This window comes from Typopeltis vanoorti, chromosome 2 (genome assembly GCF_054136105.1).
Source record: "Typopeltis vanoorti isolate ZY-2024b chromosome 2, IOZ_Tvanoo_1.0, whole genome shotgun sequence".
Lineage (NCBI taxonomy): Eukaryota > Metazoa > Arthropoda > Arachnida > Uropygi > Thelyphonidae > Typopeltis > Typopeltis vanoorti.
The window spans coordinates 113,149,817-113,170,022 of NC_143550.1; the positions used below are offsets into that span (position 1 = coordinate 113,149,817).

Here is a 20,206-nt window from a genome sequence, read left to right on the forward strand (position 1 = left end):
TTTCTCTCTGGTCATACTCATTCTGTGTAATGGTAGATGGCTTCAAATTTCTCTAAAAATACAAGTGTCTTAAGGACTCTGATTTATCACCTGTGCTCTCCCTTTCTCCTATATATATATATATATATATATATATATATATATATATATATATATATATATACACATAAATGATCTTCTCTCACTCACCTCAACTATCCATATCCAATGACATACACTCCATATCTCTACTCATCTGACAGTGTTATTTAGAATTCAAACATGGCAAACTTCAAGATCTTCTACAATCAGTGCCTGAAGAATGGTACAGACCTCTATACCATTCATCAATGGAGTGATGACAAACTAGTCACCTTCAATTGTATTATGATGACAGTCCCCATCTTTTTTTCCTAGCAAAATATAATTTAGTTGGCTTCCTTTTACTTCTGATAATAACCACTTCCAAACAAGATCCAATTTCTCTTCCTAAGCTGACATATATTATACCTCTAGCTTTTCCTGCAAACTTCACAACTATATATATATAATTTTCTTTAGTAAATAGAAGAAGAAGAAAGAGAAGTGATATGATAAAGATCTACAAAGTTTTGAAAAGGTTATACAAGTTACCAGCAGATGAGATTTTTCGTTTTATGGAGAATGAGGAGAGGATGAAAGGGCATCCACAGAAGTTGAGAATGAATGCAGTCAAGAGAGGAGTAAAATATAGATTTTTTTCACATAGAGCAATGCATGGAGGTTGCCTTTGGAGGTTGTGACTGCAATTACTGTGAATGAATTCAAGAGAAGGTATAACATGTGGTGTGAGTGATATGCCACTCACATCACATGGCACCTTCTTTGATGAGCACCCCCCCCCCCAACTTCCTGGAGGTCTCTTGTAATAATATCCATGAGGATGACTGAGTGAAACATACCATCAATACTACACTCTGCATATTACTGCATTCACGGTAATATGCAGAGTGTAGTATACTGTTTATACAAGTAAAATGCAGTGATAATGTCACTCAAACAATCATCGACATTATTTTATTTTTTATGGATCTGTTTAAAAATAGAGCAGCAATATTGTTGCTCTGAAAGGTGAGTGTGCGTGCAGGCACGCGCGCACACGCACACACACACACACACACACACACAGAGGAAAGGAAGAAAGCAATCTCTTGAAGTAAAAATGATTAAAATGAAATATGTATTACTCCCTGTTTTTGTTCTGAAATAAACCTAAGGACTATTTGTGTTAAGGTTCTTATGCACAATCTGTATTTGCATACTAAAAATATAATCTTTGAAAATCAACTTAATATTAAAAATTTATTAGCAATTATTCTTTAGCAATAGATACTACAAATTACAAAAAATGCATAATTAGATGTTGGTATAAAAAACTCAGTTACATTTCAAAAATACAAAAACACAAAAAATAGGTTCTGATGGAAGACTAGTCTTTTCATAAACTTGAAATGATTTCTCAACATTTGGCAATATAGGAAGGGCCCGAAATATTTAATATACAATGGGCCAAACAAACATAGTACTGTTCGTAATTTCACCTTTAAAAATTCACATGAATAACGTTTGTACTTAAAGTCATTGAACAAAGCATTTCTAAGAGTTCAGCAATTAGCAGTGTTGAAAGGAATTGGTACAAAAGATTTAAATATAAAGAGATGTGAAAAGTCCATGAAATACAATTATTAAAGCTGTACACAAAATATTCATCATATACTTTTATCATTGATATGTATAAGCAAGACATGCACATTCCTTTGCAAATACACAGTCTTTTCTTTATTCTCACAGCAAATATACCATACTTATCCTTTTACAAAATTTCAAGAATTGAAGATTAAAGTTTCATATTACATGACATTTTCAAAGAAACAAAATATATGTCATATCTTGAGTTAACTTTTTTTTAAATGTATTTTTCAATTTATAAATTTGAAAAACAAGAATGACAAAATTCGAGCTTGTCAATGAAAATTTTATTAGCCCAACGGCAGGAGCTGTTTTAGTATGAACTATCATATTTCCGAAACAAGAAAAGATGCATTTCTTCACTGGTTATGATTTTCAAAACAACTTTGAAAATTTGTTTTGAAAGTAATAACAAAAACAGTTAACAAAGGATGTATGTGAACAAAAACATACTAATGTACACCATGAAGTATTTTACTTGAAAGATGACTTCCAGAGATGTGCAGATAAATTACCAAATACTGCTAATTTAACTGCATATTTTGCAATTAAAATTTGCACACATCAAATGTATAAATACTATACAATGAAAATTTAGATTAACATTTTATTATATATGAAAAAAGAAAGAAAAAAACATTTGTTTTCTGGGAAGACAGTAAAAGGATGATCAACATATGCAGGAATCTTGCACAAACAGACACTATGTGCAAATGCACTCTGTTCTTTATCAAACTGGACCCATGGCACCAACCAGTTTAAGAAGTTGAGACAAATGTTGAGCTTCTTCTTCAGTAATGCTTTGTTCTTTTCAAGCAGATGAAACAAAAAGTTTCACTTTAAGATCCGTTTGTTCAAGTCAAGCAAAGACAACACACACACACATGCACTGTTAAAAAATTTACAAATATCTGACAATGAAATGTGTATTAAGCACCTTCTAAAAAGCCATCTTAAAAACTGTTTATTCATCTGTCATGCTTTTTTTTACCCCACTAGAGATCCTGAAACTAACTATATCTCTCATGGTCAGACTTCTGTTGTGTCTTCAGCTACATTGTGGGTGGCTAATAAGTAGTTAGCTGCTTGACGCTCATCCCAGTTACATTTGATTAACATCTGTTTACAGTTATCAATATTGATGAGGTGAGAGTTGAGAATACATTGCAGCCTCATATATTTGATTGCTTTGTGTACATCCCAGTCTGTTTCATTAAGTGCAACCAGGCATTCTTCAGGTGTAACTTGCTGTTTATAAAGTCAAAAAATAAAACACATTTCAATATAAAACCAACATATATTGATTTAAGTAATTCTACAATATATAATTATTATAATTACAATAATTTACATAAACCTACTCTTTTCTGAATATTTTGTAACAATGCAAAGCCAATTTTAACAACACAATGACTGTTGAAAATGGAATATCTAAGATCATACTAAAATTTCTTGATAAAATTCATGTTTAAAGTGGACAGTTTTCAGTGTGAACACATAAAATTCCAATAAGCATATTCTTAAATACTAATAATGCCTTATCCTCATTTTTAATATGATTTTGCCACTGATGGCATCTGCTCGGTCCCTGATTTCTTATATCTGTGATATTTAGTCCTTGATCAACTGTTTTATTTCTGCTTCGAATCTTAGAACCACAAGTAAAAGTAGGTAGTTGAAATACCATGTTGTATACTGAAAGCTTATGTTTTCTAATTTCTCTCTTACTCTGATTCATCATTTCTGTTCTGTTTCCATATTCTATTTCAATATTTAATTTGCCATCTTCATTAAAAAGTGTATCTAAATAGCTGAAATATTTTATATACAGTAAAACCTCGTTTTTACGTTCCCGCAATTTATGTTTTCCTGCCATTTACATCATTTTCTGTTGGTCCCGTCTTAAGGCCTATTCTTACGATATATTGTTTTCCTGCCATTAACAACTTGATATGGATGTTATTTCTCATGATTTGGGTTTTTTTCTCGGGTGGCAATACTGATTTTCGAATCGATTTCTGCACAATCTGCACATTTCTGTTCCCAGATGGTGTTGCTTTCAGCTGTAGTTTTGTTTCTGCCATCACGCGGTGACTTGCACGTTTGCAGCAGTAATGTAACGATGAGCGATACCGTGATTTTTTGATCACAGTACGAAATGATATTGCAGAATTTCTGCTAAGCAATTTAGCGTGTGAAAGTTGCTTTCAAGTTGTGGTGGTGAATTTTCCATGTTAGTAACATGGAGAAAAAAGACAGAAAATGTATTTCGGTAGAAGAAAAGATGGCAATTCTGCGATGTGTAGATTGGCATGCAGAAACGAGTTGAATATCTCTAATTGTGATACTGTGTTTAATGTCATTTTCCTTTCTTTGAATTCTTATCTTACACTTGATTTAACATCGGGCCATCTTCCTGTACTTACTTAACTCTAACAGCTGACTTACATCTTAAGTATGATTTCCTATACATAATATAATTGAAGCGTTTTGAACTGCTTTTCTTTTGGTATCTTCTCGTATCTTTTCCAAATCCACAAAATTTAAACATGCATTAAAGTTTTGTGGATCCAGATGTGTTATATTTGTTATGTTAAATGCAATTATATTTCTATGATTTCTTGATAATTTATCATAAAATAAAAATCAAAACTTTATACAGGATGTTGAAAGACATACAAGAAAAAATTATTTTTAAATTGCAAAGACATGTATACACAAGAAAGATTTATTGATAATAGGAAATTATTATAAAATACATCAGATATTGCAGACCGAATCTAATAGTTCATCACCAGTGATGCAAAGGCAAATTCAAAAGAACATCCAATAATCAATTTCATGTTCATAGAAAGAACTAGAGAATATAGTATCTGATCAGTTTAGATCGGAATAGTGTTACGATAATATTAAAAACTGAATATATATATATATATATATATATCATCATCATCATCATCAAATTCCTGCCATGTACCCTCAAGGGGTGTACAGGATATGGGTGCTTAAGGGTCAAAGCTGTATAACTGAGAGGAGACCTCCACATAGCCTTTAAAGGAATGTGGAGAACCGACCAGGGCTTCTGACCTAATGTCCAATCCTCACCTTCTCGTGGTGCACCCTGTTGGGTATCTACTTTGATACTGAACGAACGAGGATGGGCTAGCAATTTGGGATTTAGCCGACCAAATTGTATTCTTATTGGTTAAACCAAAATAAAAAATAAAAAATGATGGTACAACATGACATATATATATATATATATATATACATATTTAGTTATTAAGAATTTAAATCTCCAAAACTTTAGGTAAGAAGAGACAATCCAGTATCATTATGATACTGGGTTGATGCAATAAAGCCTCAGAGCTTTCTTAAAATAAACATTCCTTTTTCAAAGAGCTTCTATGGATTAAGCACCAAAGATTCTCTGATCTGCACTGAGAGTGCTGAGTGAAACCAGACCAGATATTTCTGATAGACAATCATTTGTGTTCTTGGAAGTTTTTTTTCTCTATTGAATAGTTAGTTTGCCCAGAACGTGAAAGTGACATTCACAAAGTACAGAAACATTCAGCAGAAGGTGATTCACAAGAACATAGTGTGTTGACAGAAATAAAAATGTGAAACCGATTGTGTTAAATGCTGCCTTTTGAATTCGTAAATAGACGAATTCAAAAGATGGATTTGGTCTAAAATAGCTGATGTATTTTATGATATTTCCATATTATGAATAAACCTCTTTCTTGTAATACTTGTATTTGCAATTCATCTCTTGATAAAGGAAAAAATTTATTCAAAAAAATATTGTATATAACTGTTAACAGTTCTTTAGGATATGGAAGAAAGTTCAAAAGCTCACAGTCCAACAATGAAGTTGAGCATAACTTTTATATTATTCTATAATGAGGTGGGATAAAATCTTTTTATTCTTAAAAACCATGAGTTATTTGACAGTAGCGCATGGCAAAGCTGATCTGTTGTGTTTTATCTGTGGAGCCCAAATGATTAGGGAATTCCCCCCGCCACTTTATAGCTGGTTAATAAAAATATATTTTTTTTTTTCTTTTGTAGACAGTGCATATCTGCATTGTTTAATTAGTACGACCAATTATTTGGAGCCTTGTGAAGATGCCTTGATTTGCTACTGAATGAAAGCATATTTATTTTCTATTATCTGCATAACGTACATGCAAAATATTGTAATTAACAAAATTCTTCTGTTATAAATATGTTATTTCAACTTTTTTAAAAATAGAATTTATAAATTTGAGACAAATCCAAAATTTTATTGTGGATTTATTTGGATAATAAAAAATTATATTACACACACACACACACACACACACACACACACACACACACACACACACACACACACACACACACACACACAGGTATCCCTTGCTTAACGCGGTTTTGCTTAATACAGGATTTGATTAACGCTGCTGCGAAACTAATTGCGGCAATCCCTTGATATACGTGGCAAGAGTTTTGATTAACGCGTCTTTAACCCTGCTGAGCTCGCAGCTGATCTGACAGATACATGCAAAATGTTAATATAAATATTCTTACACAATTCAGCGTATAGCTTGGAGGTCATGAGTAGCTGTGCATTCATATGTTACGATTGATATTGGCACTGTTTTTTTGCTGTCAGTTTGGTTTAACACGTTATGTAAAGGTTTGTGATATTTGACACTAAATTGTATCTGAGAGATACTGTGCCCTCTGATAACAGTATAGTATGGTTAGTTGATTTTTATTCTTTGTTCAATAATTTCTAGATTGTATCTGAAAATAAATAAACCATCATGTATTACTGAAATAGAGAGCCAAAGGCTTATTTATCATACATGTCCTCTAGGACAGCGCTTCACAAACTGTGGGCTGCAGCTCCCTTGGAGGCCGTAGGTTTTGTTGAGGGGGGGGGGGGGGTGAAATAATGAAAACAAATTTAAAATGTTTTAAGATTAAGTAAATTTGTTTTATTTTAAAAGAAACGTATTTAACTTTTATTATTTATTTCTTTTTTGTTATTTTTTATATTTTAATGGAAAAATTCACATATTGGTGTTGGTTCACAAACTTTGCTTCCTGCGTATTTCGGCGCTTAATGAATATTAGTAAATATTGCTTATTCATATGTTTCATTTCAAAGCAGTGGTTAATTGTATTTACCTCGAATGCTCTCCAGGGAAGCTCCAAATCTTCCCGTCCCTTTCATCACGCGTTTGTAATCAGGGACTGTTGATATTGACTTTATATACATATCAAAACTCGTTTTATATTATCACTGTCATCCGAGCTAGTTTTTCTGTTACCAATAAAAGTTTCACATATACTTCACACATGAAAAAAAAAGCTTAAACAAGTTCGTGTGGGGAGATAGTAACTTGCTTGCAGTGGTAAACAACACATCCTCCTTAACAGCCACTATACTGCAGAGGCAATAGTGTTAAAACTAAGTAATATATATATACATAATGAATGTTATGGCAGTTTCACATATGGAATTCGGTTAGCATTTCAACTCAATTATCAGCTATGCTTTTATGTTTCGGTTGCACAGTTTTCTTAATACTGCACCAATCATATGCACGTTTTAATAATCTGCCTTTGCTGTCTGTTTCGCGTTAGGCTTAATTACCTTAAAGGGAGAAAAGTCACAAAAGAGAAAAATGTTCCTTCTCCAGGGATTCTCTTATTCAGGTAATATTCACTAATTTCATGTTATCAGTCTGTGATGTGCCGGTATCGGTAAGTGGTGATATTATTTGATCTATTCTACATTAAAAAATTTAACCCTGAGATGGATAAGTGGCTGATAAAAAATAAAAAAAAATTCCTGTGAACAATCAGAAGAAGAACAATCAGTATTTCATATTTTACCAGAACAGCCCGCATCGTCTTCAGAACCAAACAGTAAGAGGCAAAATATGTAATATATGCATTTGATTTTTGCAATATTCGCTGTATATGTTTTGTATTGAATATAAATACAATAAATATTATAATAATATATCTCTGTATTACGATTTTTTTTTGAGTGGGGCTGTGAAATATTTTAATTTTTGCAAAGGGGACCCTGACATCCAGAAGTTTGGGAAGCAGTGCTCTAGGATATGTGCTTTATATTATGGAAAATACTAAGGAAAGTGATCTGGAGCTTACAAAACCTTTACTATGAGTTGCCAGTAAGATTGCTTATGCTTGCATCTGCCGAAACTTTGTTTCTATATATTCGGCACGAAACTCTTGTAGTTTCTATATTCGGATATCAAATAATGTTGGATTCAATAATTATCATGCATGTCCTCTATGGTGTAATACTTTACATTATCGAAAATACTAAGGAAAGTGATCTGGAGCTTACTCCACTTTTACTACGAGTTGCCCATAAGGTTGCTTATGCTTGCATCCACCGAAATTTTTAGTGCACGAAACTCTTGTAGTTTCTATATTCAGCTATGAAATAATGTTGGATTCAATATCCACTTAATTTGTCCTATCATGTATTATATTTGCAGTATTTTTTTCTTTATCTTTTATTGCTTGCATCTGCCGAAACTTTTAGTTTCTATATATTCGGCTATGTAAGATTGCTTATACTTGCATCCGCCGAAACTTTTAGTTTCTATATATTCGGCTATGAAATAATTTTGGATTCAATAATTGTCATGCATGTCCTCTAAGAGATGTGCTTTACATTACTGAAAATACTAAGGAAAGTGATCTAGAGCTTACTCCACTTTCACTACGAGTTGCCCATAAGGTTGCTTATGCCTGCATCTGCCGAAATTTTTAGTTTCTATATATTCGGCATGAAACTCTTGTAGTTTCTATATATTCGGCACGAAACTCTTGTAGTTTCTATATATTCGGCACGAAACTCTTGTAGTTTCTATATTCGGCTATGAAATAATGTTGGATTCAATATCCACTTAATTTGTCCCATCATGTATTATATTTGCAGTGTTTTTTTCTTTATCTTTTATTGCTTGTTTGCCGATGTCTGGAGAGTCATTCTGCTTGTTATCGTAGAATTTATGCTGATAAGAAAAAAACTAAAACTGTTCAAACGACTCTTGATAACATCTTTTGATAGAAAAATTGCAGTAAATAATGTAGGTACAAGTATTTATTAAACATTTACTTTGCATGCATTTTTTATCTTTTCTAAAAGAGTACCATATAAAACGAATTATTAATACAGTAATCGATCATGGACAAATTTTTACCATTGATTATTAGATTTGATTAACGCGATTTTGATATACGCGGTAACATCGAGGAATTAATTAACCGTGGTAACCGAGGAATACCTGTATATATCTTGTAAGTGACCTCACTAGATATGTTTGGATTCAGAGTATACAGAATGTGTGTGTGTGTGTGTGCATATTAACCACAATACCAGCCTTGATGTCTTCACATATTAATAAAACATGGATGTGAAGTGCCCATTCAAACAACATTTTGATGCTTTTAGGACAACATGGATATAAAGCATAAATTATTTCATATATTTCATTCATATGGCAATTTGGGTGGCTAAGTTGACTAACAGTTTTTAACACCACTGTCAGTATCACCATTCAATGCTGAATGATTTATTCAGAACTGGGAATCAACACTTGGCATGTTTATTCAATACTGTTCTAGTGAGGTGGTATAGAGGTAGCAAAGGAAGTTGTGGAATGTCAGCCAATTACTTAAGGCCCTTTAAGTTGTAATTTCTGAAAATTTTGATTGACAGTGAAAGGGGTTAAAAGACCCTTCTGTATCTATCATAAGTAAATAATAGTTTAGTCACTGTTGGTTGGTTGCTTATTGTGGGGGGGGGGGGAGGACAGAGTTTTGCTCCTAATAAGTTGTGAAGTCCTGAAGTATTGGTCTCTGGCTTCATGTACATTTGCTGCCAGGTACACATTAAAATATCAGAATCTTCATTAAGAAGCATCCTGAGATTTTAATAGTCCTAAATACAGTTTTCCAGAATTTTACACAATATCCAAATCCTACATCCTCTATATTCACATCATCAATTCCTTTAGACCGCCCTTAACTATTATCCAGCATTCAAAATGCTTTACAGACCAACTGCATGCTTTGTCTGTCTACAAGATGAAACTTGAGTTATGAAGAATGTTTCGTTTGGTTATAATTACAACCAAAGACAGGCTGAGTTCTTTAATTAGTAGTCTTAGGCAATTAATGCAGCCAGCTTGCCATTCATCCTCTAAGGGTGAATATTTTATTGTCCTATAGTTTGCCTTTGAGGAACGAAAATCTAGAGTTTCCAGGAGAAGACACACACAAACACACACACACTGCTTCCACATGAGACCAGTGGAAGAGAAGATTGATTAACGGTCAATAACGACAAATCAGTTCCTTTGTGTAGCCATGGGGAAGTGGTGTATGCATCTGCAGTGCTAGGCATCTCCTGAAGAAAGCTGTTCTCAGATCAAATCTAGTCACTCTCTGGCACAGGCAAGCGTGGTTTTTCTCCTGGAAACACTTGAATTTTTATCCCATAAGCTTAAGAAAATCAACTGTAGAATCTACACTATTTCAGACAATAAATATATTATGTTATGGACCACAAAATGGTGGCATCATCTATGACTCTTCACCACGTGCTATTTATAATTAGTGATAGTCTTGGGTAAGCTATCTCTGATTGGCTACTGGTGGAGATTGAACTGTCCCCCATCCTCAGTCTCCAAAAGTTGGATAGGACTAAAACAGCCTCACCTACTTCCTATAGGAGAATAAAAGATATTAATAGAGCAAATCACAAATCAGCTAACTTTTTATGAAGCTGTGAGAGGAAAACAGATGCCATGATGGGATTTTAACAGTGTCTTTGATTTTAACAGCATTCCACATAAGAGCTTACTGATCCAAGTAAGTACTAATAATTACCTAATGAGATAGGTTAGAAGTTAGTTGACTGAGAAACAAACAGGAAGTGGTATTTAAAGGCGAGGCTTCCAAGAGTAAAGTATTAGGAGGTGAGGTGCCATAGGGTTTGGTGGAGGGATCCTTGTTTAATATATTCATAAATGATTTTGGTCCAGACATTATGAATAAAATTTCTCACTTTGCTGATGACCTAAAGTTGAGCAGAGAAGTCAATTATTCTTGACTCAAGTTCTTTACAGGATAATCAAAAATACTGGATGAGTGGACAGGTAACTGAGGTTTAAAATATAATGTAATGAAATGCAAGTAAAATTGATTTAGTAAAATATATTAGTTGGGGTTGTTACTTGGGTTGGGGTATATTATTATGGGTTGTTACTAGGTTAATGTAGAAGAAATTTTTCATAGAATAGGGGAAGTGGATAGAAGAAGGGAGACATTCCTGGAAGCTGTATAAGGAGGATGTGAGCAGGGGAATAAGGAGTAGGTTCTTTGCATGGAGAGTGGTTGGTGAGTGGAATGCATTGCCTGACATTGTGGTGAATGCAGATACATTGAATGACTTTAAAGCACAGTTTGATGGGTTTTGTGTGTAATAGTGTGTACCTTCCATGATGAGTCTTTGGTTTCATAAAGATCTGGTGTTAATAATAATAAGCAGCAGCAGCAGCAAAAGTTTTCTGCATTTAACTGAACCAGGCAAGAGGGCGTTAAAAAAGATAGCGAAGAAAATATGTCAATTAGTATTCAAGAATAGGTGACAGAAGCAGTAAATTTATGTAGCCTTCAAGGCAGAATTAGCTATTATGGGTGGAGGATAGGTTAATTAAAATTTATTTTTAATGATAGTCTAATTTGGCAGTGTTGTTGAACATATCAGTATTGTTATCTGTCTGTATGCATGAAAAAATAAAAATTAAAAAATATAAATAAAAAGGTGAGAGAGCGAATAAGAAAACAAGCTGAGTTAATATAAACAAGCCATCCCTATATGCAAATGGTGAATTTCATGGTACTCATATTTGTCTGGTGCAAGGGGAATAAGTCAGCACACATTTTAAGTATTGTTTGCAAACCACTGGGTAAATTAATTCAATCATACTTGTTGAAATTAGGGAAGTACTTCATTACAACTATGACTCCAAAAACAGTTTTTCAGATTTACAATGGCTTCTGCATAGCAGTGTAGTTTTTGTCAATTTAATTCTGTGTGAGGTGCCGTCCAACACATCATTTGCTAGTCCTGAGAGTACATGCATTTCTTATGTCCTTCAAGGCAGATCTTAACAGTTTACTTTCTGTCATTAAACCGAGTTACACATGGCACTTTATACACTTGGATGTGTTGGTGACAGATTTGTCCTTGCAGTATTATTTTTTCCCCTGTGGGATAGAGAATGGTTATTATAGTTTATTATTTTATCTCTGAGATGACATCACTGCCAAAACCATTAATATTACACTGAATTACTTTTAACATTTTTATTATAGTTTTACAAGTGGTTTATTATTTACCTCTTTTGCTAATACTTTCTGCATTATTCTGACTTCATCAGAATCTGTTCCCCTTGCTCTACTCTGAGTTCTGCAAAAAATAAATAAATAGTGATAAAATAAAATAAAATAAAAATAAATGGGTAAATACAATGCACATTTACAATTATCTATATCTACACATTTACCTATATCATTTTCCCAGATCTACTGTTTATTCTGTATAATCCAATTATAATATCCTTCAATACAACATTAAAAGAAGTATCATTCTTCAAACATGATCTGAATTTTTTCCCCCTGAATTTAACATAATTTACAGGAATAGCTCATTATAGTGGCTGAGCAAGCAGATTTTTACACATCTGGTTAATGACAAAAACTATTCCTTATTGGTTAGTTAATTTTCACTAAAGTGAAAATTAACTAACCAGTAACTTGTGAAGACAATATATCTAAACTAATCAGAATGTCTGAGGGAGATGACCAAAGACTTGCTATCTTGTTTTGGAATATTCTGAACTTTTGATTATAAAGGAAAGAATCATCTATGAAGCCAGAGGAGGTTAATGATTGTTTCACAAGGGCTGATTTTTATATACATGTTTTATATAAAACAAAAATGATTTAGTACAGAATCTTCTAGCCACTTGACAGAGAAAACAAATAACACAAATGCAATGTTTAGCAGATTCCATGGTTCAGTAAGTCAAACAGAAACAAATTTTACCTGTGAATATGAGCTTTGGAAAGATCAATTATCAACGTGCAACAATACTATGTTATGTGAAAACTCAGCCTGCTGTGGGCTAATTTTCCATTCCATATCTCTGGATTTATGCACTTGTCTTTATATCAAGCATCACTAACACCTGAAATGTAGCATGCAGCTATCACTTAATCCTTTTTAAAAACTGAATATAAGGACGTCTTTCATAAAAATAAATCAATACATGTTAAAAAACAAACAAACAATATATATGTATATATATGTATATATATATATGTATATGTAAGCAGCTTGACTCGGTTTCTAGACATGTTAAATATTGTTTAATGACTGAATTCTGAGATAATAGAGAAACAAGTAAATTTAATATAACCATACAACTAGTTTCGTCAGAATGCCGACTTTGTCAGGTGTGATAACATAAAAAGCAAATAAAACCGTAAACAAACGTTGCACCATTACAACAACAGATCATTAAAAACTGTTATTATGTTTGAATTGGAGTCCGGGCTACAGTTCTATAGTTAGAACTGTAGCTCGCACTATGTACAAGTGAGCGTATGCCTTCACGAGTTTGCCAATACCGAATAGCAGAGCTATGTGAGTCTGGCAGACTGTAACTGAGATTGCTGTTCATGTGGGAAGAGGCAAGATTATTTCTTTTGATTCTAGGATACAACGTTCTAATTTATCTGATTCTTTAAAAATCTTAATCGTCAGAAAATCCACACACACACAGATAGATAGACCTGCATGTGTCCTCTCACCACTATTCAGCACAAAAATTAGGCATCATATCCACTCTCGCTCATTGTGCCAAGTCCGTATTGTCAGACAAGGAAGAACCCAAAAATGAACTGAAACATCTTAAAAGGACCTTCACAAATAATGGTTACTCTTCCAAAAGTATTAATAAACTACTATACCACCATATTAATAAACTACTATATATATCATCAAAACATTGTTGAGGCTTCCACCAACCCCAGAGCTTACATCTCCTTACCTTACATCAGTTCTCTCTCCACTAAACTGGCAAAAATTTTGAAGAAGTTCAATATTAAAATGTGTTTCTCTACCCTACCTAAACTCCAGTCAATTCTAAGCCACCCCAAAGAAAATCATCACCATATTCAGTTTCCAGGTGTCTACAAAATTATATGCCCCTGTGGGAAACCATATTACTGCCAAACTGAAAAGTCTATCTTTCTACACCTCAAAGAACACCAGAGAGATATCTCATACAATGAACCAGAGCCACCGTCCTCTCCGGCCACATCTTGTTCTTCTCAGTTAACTCCAATGATGAAGGTCACCAACATCAAATAGATTGGAATTCAACTTTCAACATTCATATATGTTGCAATGAATTAGAACGTCATATCCTGGAATTAAAAGAAATAACCCTTGACTCTTCCCACATGAACAGCAATCTCAGTTACAGTCTGCCAGACTCACATAGCTCTGCTATTCAGTACATAACATGTACTGAATAGTACATGTTATGTACTGAATAGCAGTACATAACATGTACTCGCACGTACATAACTGTAGCTTGGACTCCAATTCAAACATAGTTACAGTTTTTAATGATCTGTTGTTGTAATGGTGCAATTTTGACGGTCTTTTATTTGCTTTTTATGTTACCACCTGATGAAGTCGGCATTCCAACGAAACTAGTTGTGCGGTTATATTAAATTTACTTGTTTCTCTATTATCTCGGAATTCAGTCATTAAATAATATTTAACACACACACATATATATATATATATATATATATTCAGGTATTATTATTATATTTTTTTCTAAACATCCAGCAATTAAACACTAAACATTGATCATAACTGCACACTAAGTCAAATATCAAAGATAGAAAATTTCAGCTAAAGATTAAAGGTGAAGCAAAATCTCAATCAGATGAATGGAATATCAACTGACAGGATGTCAGATGTGCAACTCAGTGTATCATTTATGGTCATCCAAAAGTCATTAACAATAGTCCTTATTAAAAGCATTTATTCAGAAGAATACATAAATGTCATCTTCAACAAAGACTGACACTAATATATTTTATCAGTGTCTTTCTGCAAAAGGATACTATATTTTCTTTATAGTCCATAAATGGATGTTATGACATCTGTCTCAGGATGAAACTGGACTTCTGTAAATCATATTATTCTTATTCTTCATTTATTTCCTAGGTTGCTTTTCTCTGGAACAGCTTCCTTTTTCTTGTGAATTTTTCTAAAGAGTACAATATGATGCTTGATATCTTCACTTCAAACTACTGATACCAACTCACAGCTAGCATCAGTGGTTTCTCTGATTGAGATTAAGCAAAATTCAGTAAGAACACATTGGAATTCTACTTGCCTACACCTGTATATGTGGTACATGAATTTCATTGGATAGTGGGAGACCATCATCCTGCTTAATGGAGGCCTGAATGGTTTGATAATGTTGATGTAAATTATTATTAATTTAATTCTCTGTTGTCTATGTAGTTTATATAAATTAGCAAAGCAATTTTGAAAGGAAGCAAAGAACATTGATGTTTCTTAGGCAAGTAATGACACAATGATTTCAAAATGGGAAGTGGGGAGGGAAATTTATTTATATGTTTTGATATGTTAATTCAGTGAATTTTATAATTAAACATGCTATAATTTCAATGGAGTATATTTTTAAATTCTGTTACAAAGATTCTGAAATAATTAAAAAAAAACATGTTAAAAAGTGAAGTAATGTAATTTTATTTATTTATTTTTTTTTTTTTAACAGCAATGACTATATTAAATAAATAAGACAGAAAATTAATATTTCTGACTGATTGTGGAATTAAGGTAATTTTGAAAAACTATGGGTTCAAGGAGTGGTATGATAAACTTTGTATTTCCTAAAAACGACCTCCCACAATGAGTCTTTTGACTCCATGGAGGCCTGGCTAATAATAATAATATACAAAGTAACTGGTTACTCAACATTTTTGTAACTTGTAACTTTTACTGATATTCTTGTACTACTGTGTGGATGAAAGAATTTTAAAAGCTATCGTTAAAAAGCAAAAATATGAAAACACATGATAATTTATAAAAACAGGTTAGGGACATTAATTTTTTTTTTTAACAAGTCCCTAACTCATGTAAGTAATACATCAAGTGAAAAAAAAAAAAGAATCATATATAACAACAAACTGTCAAAATAGTCAACAGTAGGGATCAAAGGAGCAGGTTATTACAACAGAAAATGTTCCTTTAAAACAGCACTGATGCTATCCAGGCTTGCCTGAGATTTTTCAGTAGTTTTTATTGTAGAAATTCGCCACCGTGATGTTTTTATAGTGAAAGTTGGTTGATATCCTAAGTAGTACTGCAGTCACCTCCCCCCCCCCCACTGCTTGGTATTATTTTTGAAATAATATTCATCACTAGTTCTTGAAAATATATAAGCTCAGTCTTTTTATAATTCAAGTACATGTTTATTTAAAATTAAATTATGCAAATGGTTCATGATCCATAAAGAACACTTCAACAAATGGTTCAAATTTGCATAAGTCCAATTTTGCATATTTTCCATATCAAATTAATGCACAGCTGATTGCAATTCTTCTAGTGTGGGGGGGAAATCCAAAACAGACAAGATTCTTGGACATTCACAAACTAAGTTATTTTAAGAATTCAATAAAAACAAAAATTCACCTTCTGTAATTAGGCCTGTCCATAGCAAACTCCAGTAAATCCTCACAACTGACATGATCATTACTTTTATACATTAGTTGAGCTTCTTCCTCAGGAATATTGTCCAATTTATCTATTTCTGCTTGAATTTGAGTCTCAAATGAATCATCTAGACTAAAAAAAAAAGAATCAGACTACAATAAATTACATATAATTCAAATTTTGAATTCCTGAAATGTACAATGAATTAAGAGCTGGGTTATTCCATATTAGTACAAGTTATATGGATCTAATTTGCAACTTCATCCTAATCACATATAAAAGCACCATAACCACACTGGAGCTCTGGTTAAACAAAAAGATGCCATGACCAATAAAAAAAAAAAAAAATTTAAATTGGTCATGGAAATTACGGTTGGCTTATATCATATAACAATGTTATGGCAAATTCACTCACTATAACAAACTGAACTACAAAGCTCAACAAAAGCTCCATAGTATCAATACTATGGAGAATATACCAAACCTCTATTATAGAACTTATTTCTTAGGCTCCAACAAAATTTGCCACAGTGAATATTGGCTGTATTATTCTTGTATCTTAAGAATATGGGTACTGAAAGAAGTGTCCAAATACTAAGAACGAACTACATTTTTACCTGTATATAAAAAAAAAATTTCACGACTACAGCCAAATTGTGGACATAAATTTATTGCTGGCATAATAATAACGTGTATTACACAAAAAATGTTTTATAAATTTCATACAAATTAAATTGCAATATGTTTATGGCAAAAGTTACATACTTCCTAAGGATATATATTTAAGAAATTAATATAGTGCTTACAGAAAACCATGCAGAGGGAAAGATATTTCAGTATGGAATATGTCTGCATTGAACTGTGATGCAGCTCTCAACAGCATTATACCATGTTTAGCACCAAGTAATTCAGTTCTTGAGGCAAACTGACCCACTTCTCTTTCAGAGCAAGGAAAACCTTGTTTATTTTCTGGAGGGGAATTTCGAGCAGCAATGCATTTCCTATTGCACCCCAAATGTGTTCTGCAGGTTTGAGATCTGGGGATCTGAATTCAATTAATATCCTCAGTCTCCAGAAGTATCTCCACAGATTGTGTACGATATGGTGTGGCTGTCATGCATAAAAATGAATTCTTTGACTACAGCACCATGAAACAATCAAACATGACATTGAAGAATTTCATTTCAATATCATTCATCAGTCATAGTCCCATTTTCCAGCACTTGCAGCTCTGTGCATCCATTAAGCATCATGCCTCCCCCACCGGCCTGGTTGGCTGAGTGGTTAGCATGTCCACTCTCCAATCAAGAGGCTGCAGGTTCGAATCCCACCAAGGGGTTGGATGTTTGTGATTGTCCTACTAACCAATTACCATATGTATTGCTGTGACCTGAGTCCTAGCACAGTATTATGACCTTTCATGTCTTTGTGCCATAAAATAAAAAAATAAAATAAAATCAACCTAACACCACTGTATTTATCCCTCTCAAGAACAATCTTGCAATGGCAAGCAGTACCACTTTCATGGAGGATCAAGTGTCGTCTAGAATGAGAGGAAAGACTAAAATGACTATCATCTGTAAAGAGTACATTAGCTCACTGCTATCTTGTCTAATTTTTATGGATACAATACTACCACTGAAAATGAGCTCTACAACAAGCTGTGGATAAATGGATGCAGACTACAGGCCTTCGGGCGTATAGACTTACTTGTCACAGGTGTCTTGCCACAGTTTGTCAAGATATCCATGTATCTGTTCTCGAATGGAGCTGACTTGCAAGCTGACCTGCCAAAGTGCATTGATTATGTTTTGCTGTTATAAACCAAAAATCTGTCTTCATGCTCTGTGGTAGAGTGAGGGCGACCCCTTAGCAAATGTCCGGAACACATTCCGTTGATTTTAATGCAGCCCTCAGTCATTCGAGGGCTGCATTAAAAAAAAATATTTATCTGAGGGCAGCATCCAATGCATATCTAGTAATTTAGTAAGCAACAGTGACACAACCGCGATAGTTGAACAAACAAATAACACTAATTGCACACTAATCAGGTGTTGCTGTTCCCCGTGGGCATGCACGTTAGAAACAGTGCAAGAACGTCTCTTTGACACATCTAATATTTGAAAAACGCATGGGTATATAGTGATGTAAAAACACCAAATAAAATTACTAACATCAAGATTATTGATCAGTGATAGAATTAAAATATCTAATACACATTTGGTTCAAAATGTTATTTTATTTTTGTTGCTTGTGAAAGTCAAAACCCACAGGCGGGCTGCAAAAAATCGTACTGTGGGACACATGCAGCCCAAGGGCCTGTTTTGGACAGCCCTGATCTATTTGATGTCTTTGAGACATTACAAGACATCCATTTGCAAAACTTTATTCCTTCATGAAAAGAGCTTCCTTCAAACACAATTCGTTCAGTGGAGACCTTTTACGTTTTATTCTGTTGAGTACTACCTATTTGATGTCTTTGAGACATTACAAGACATCCGTTTGCAAAACTTTATTCCTTCATGAAAAGAGCTTCCTTCAAACACAATTCGTTTAGTGGAGACCTTTTACGTTTTATTCTGTTGAGTACTACCATGTAATCCCTTTGTAAGCAATTCAAAAATTTGAATGTGTACCCACTTTCTACTCGAAATTGTCAGTCATACAAACTGCCACAAGCTCATTTGTCTGAATTTGCCACTGTAATTTTAAGAAATAGTGTTTGTCCTTAGGTTTGGATACCAGTATATTATGATTCAAACTATATAATAATTATGTCAAAATAAATACTCTGTACCAGATAATTATCCTTCCACCCTTCTCTGTCTTTAGAAAGAGAAGGGTAGGAAGCTCTTATCAATGGGGAACTCAACCCATCTGAAGGATGGAAGAGAAGTAAAGGTCAGTTTTTGTTAAATCATTCGTTAGTCCGTTTTTTTTTTTTAAAGACACAACAGAGGTAGTTTAGAAACAAACAAACACTGATCTATGCCATATAAATATGATACCAGCACATTGCATATGAAACACATGTTTTGGGTGCTTGAAAAAAACTTCCCTTCCACCTTTCTCTGTCTTCAAAAAGAGAAGGGTGGATAGCTCTTATCCATGGAGAACTCAGCCCATTTGAAGGATGGAAGAGAAGTAAAAGTCAGTTCTTGTTAAATCATTCGTTAATTTGATTTTTTTTTTTAAAGACAAAAACAGAGGTAGTTGAGAAACAAACATTGATCTATGCCATATAAATATGATACCAGCACATCGCATATGAAACACATGTTTTGGGTGCTTGAAAAAAACTCCTTCAAAATCTAACTCCAACAAGAACTACAAATCAAACAAAACATACAAACCATGTCAAAATTCCTACAAAAAAAAAAAATTTCAAATCCTTACTTGACTGCCAATGACATAAACATCACCATAAATAATGTATGCTATCACTTGCAGACATCTAAGACCAGATCTCCTTTCTTAAGAGAACCCCCCCCCCCAGTTGTAGCTTTAATGACACAGTCCACTTTCACTGTCTAATTACACTGTATATGATTCTTTTCACCTTTGTAATATCCAAAGCTGCTTGCCAGAAAATGCAAAATTTAGAGTAATTTGATTTCTCTATCT

The 20,206-nt window shown here is 33.3% G+C and overlaps 1 protein-coding gene across 1 annotated transcript in view; it reads right to left on the bottom strand.

Moving 5' to 3' along the window:
• Positions 1-1,301: 1,301 nt before the first annotated feature.
• Positions 1,302-20,206, bottom strand: part of Ack-like (activated Cdc42 kinase-like) — a 290,445-nt gene continuing 271,540 nt past the window's right edge. The window contains exons 15-17 of the mRNA XM_090407542.1: positions 16,562-16,714; positions 12,154-12,223; positions 1,302-2,955 (exon numbers count right to left, since the gene is read on the bottom strand). Of these exons, the coding sequence (XP_090263668.1) occupies positions 2,737-2,955; positions 12,154-12,223; positions 16,562-16,714 (442 nt within the window). The 3' untranslated portion in view covers positions 1,302-2,736. The remainder of the gene's footprint in view (positions 2,956-12,153; positions 12,224-16,561; positions 16,715-20,206) is intronic.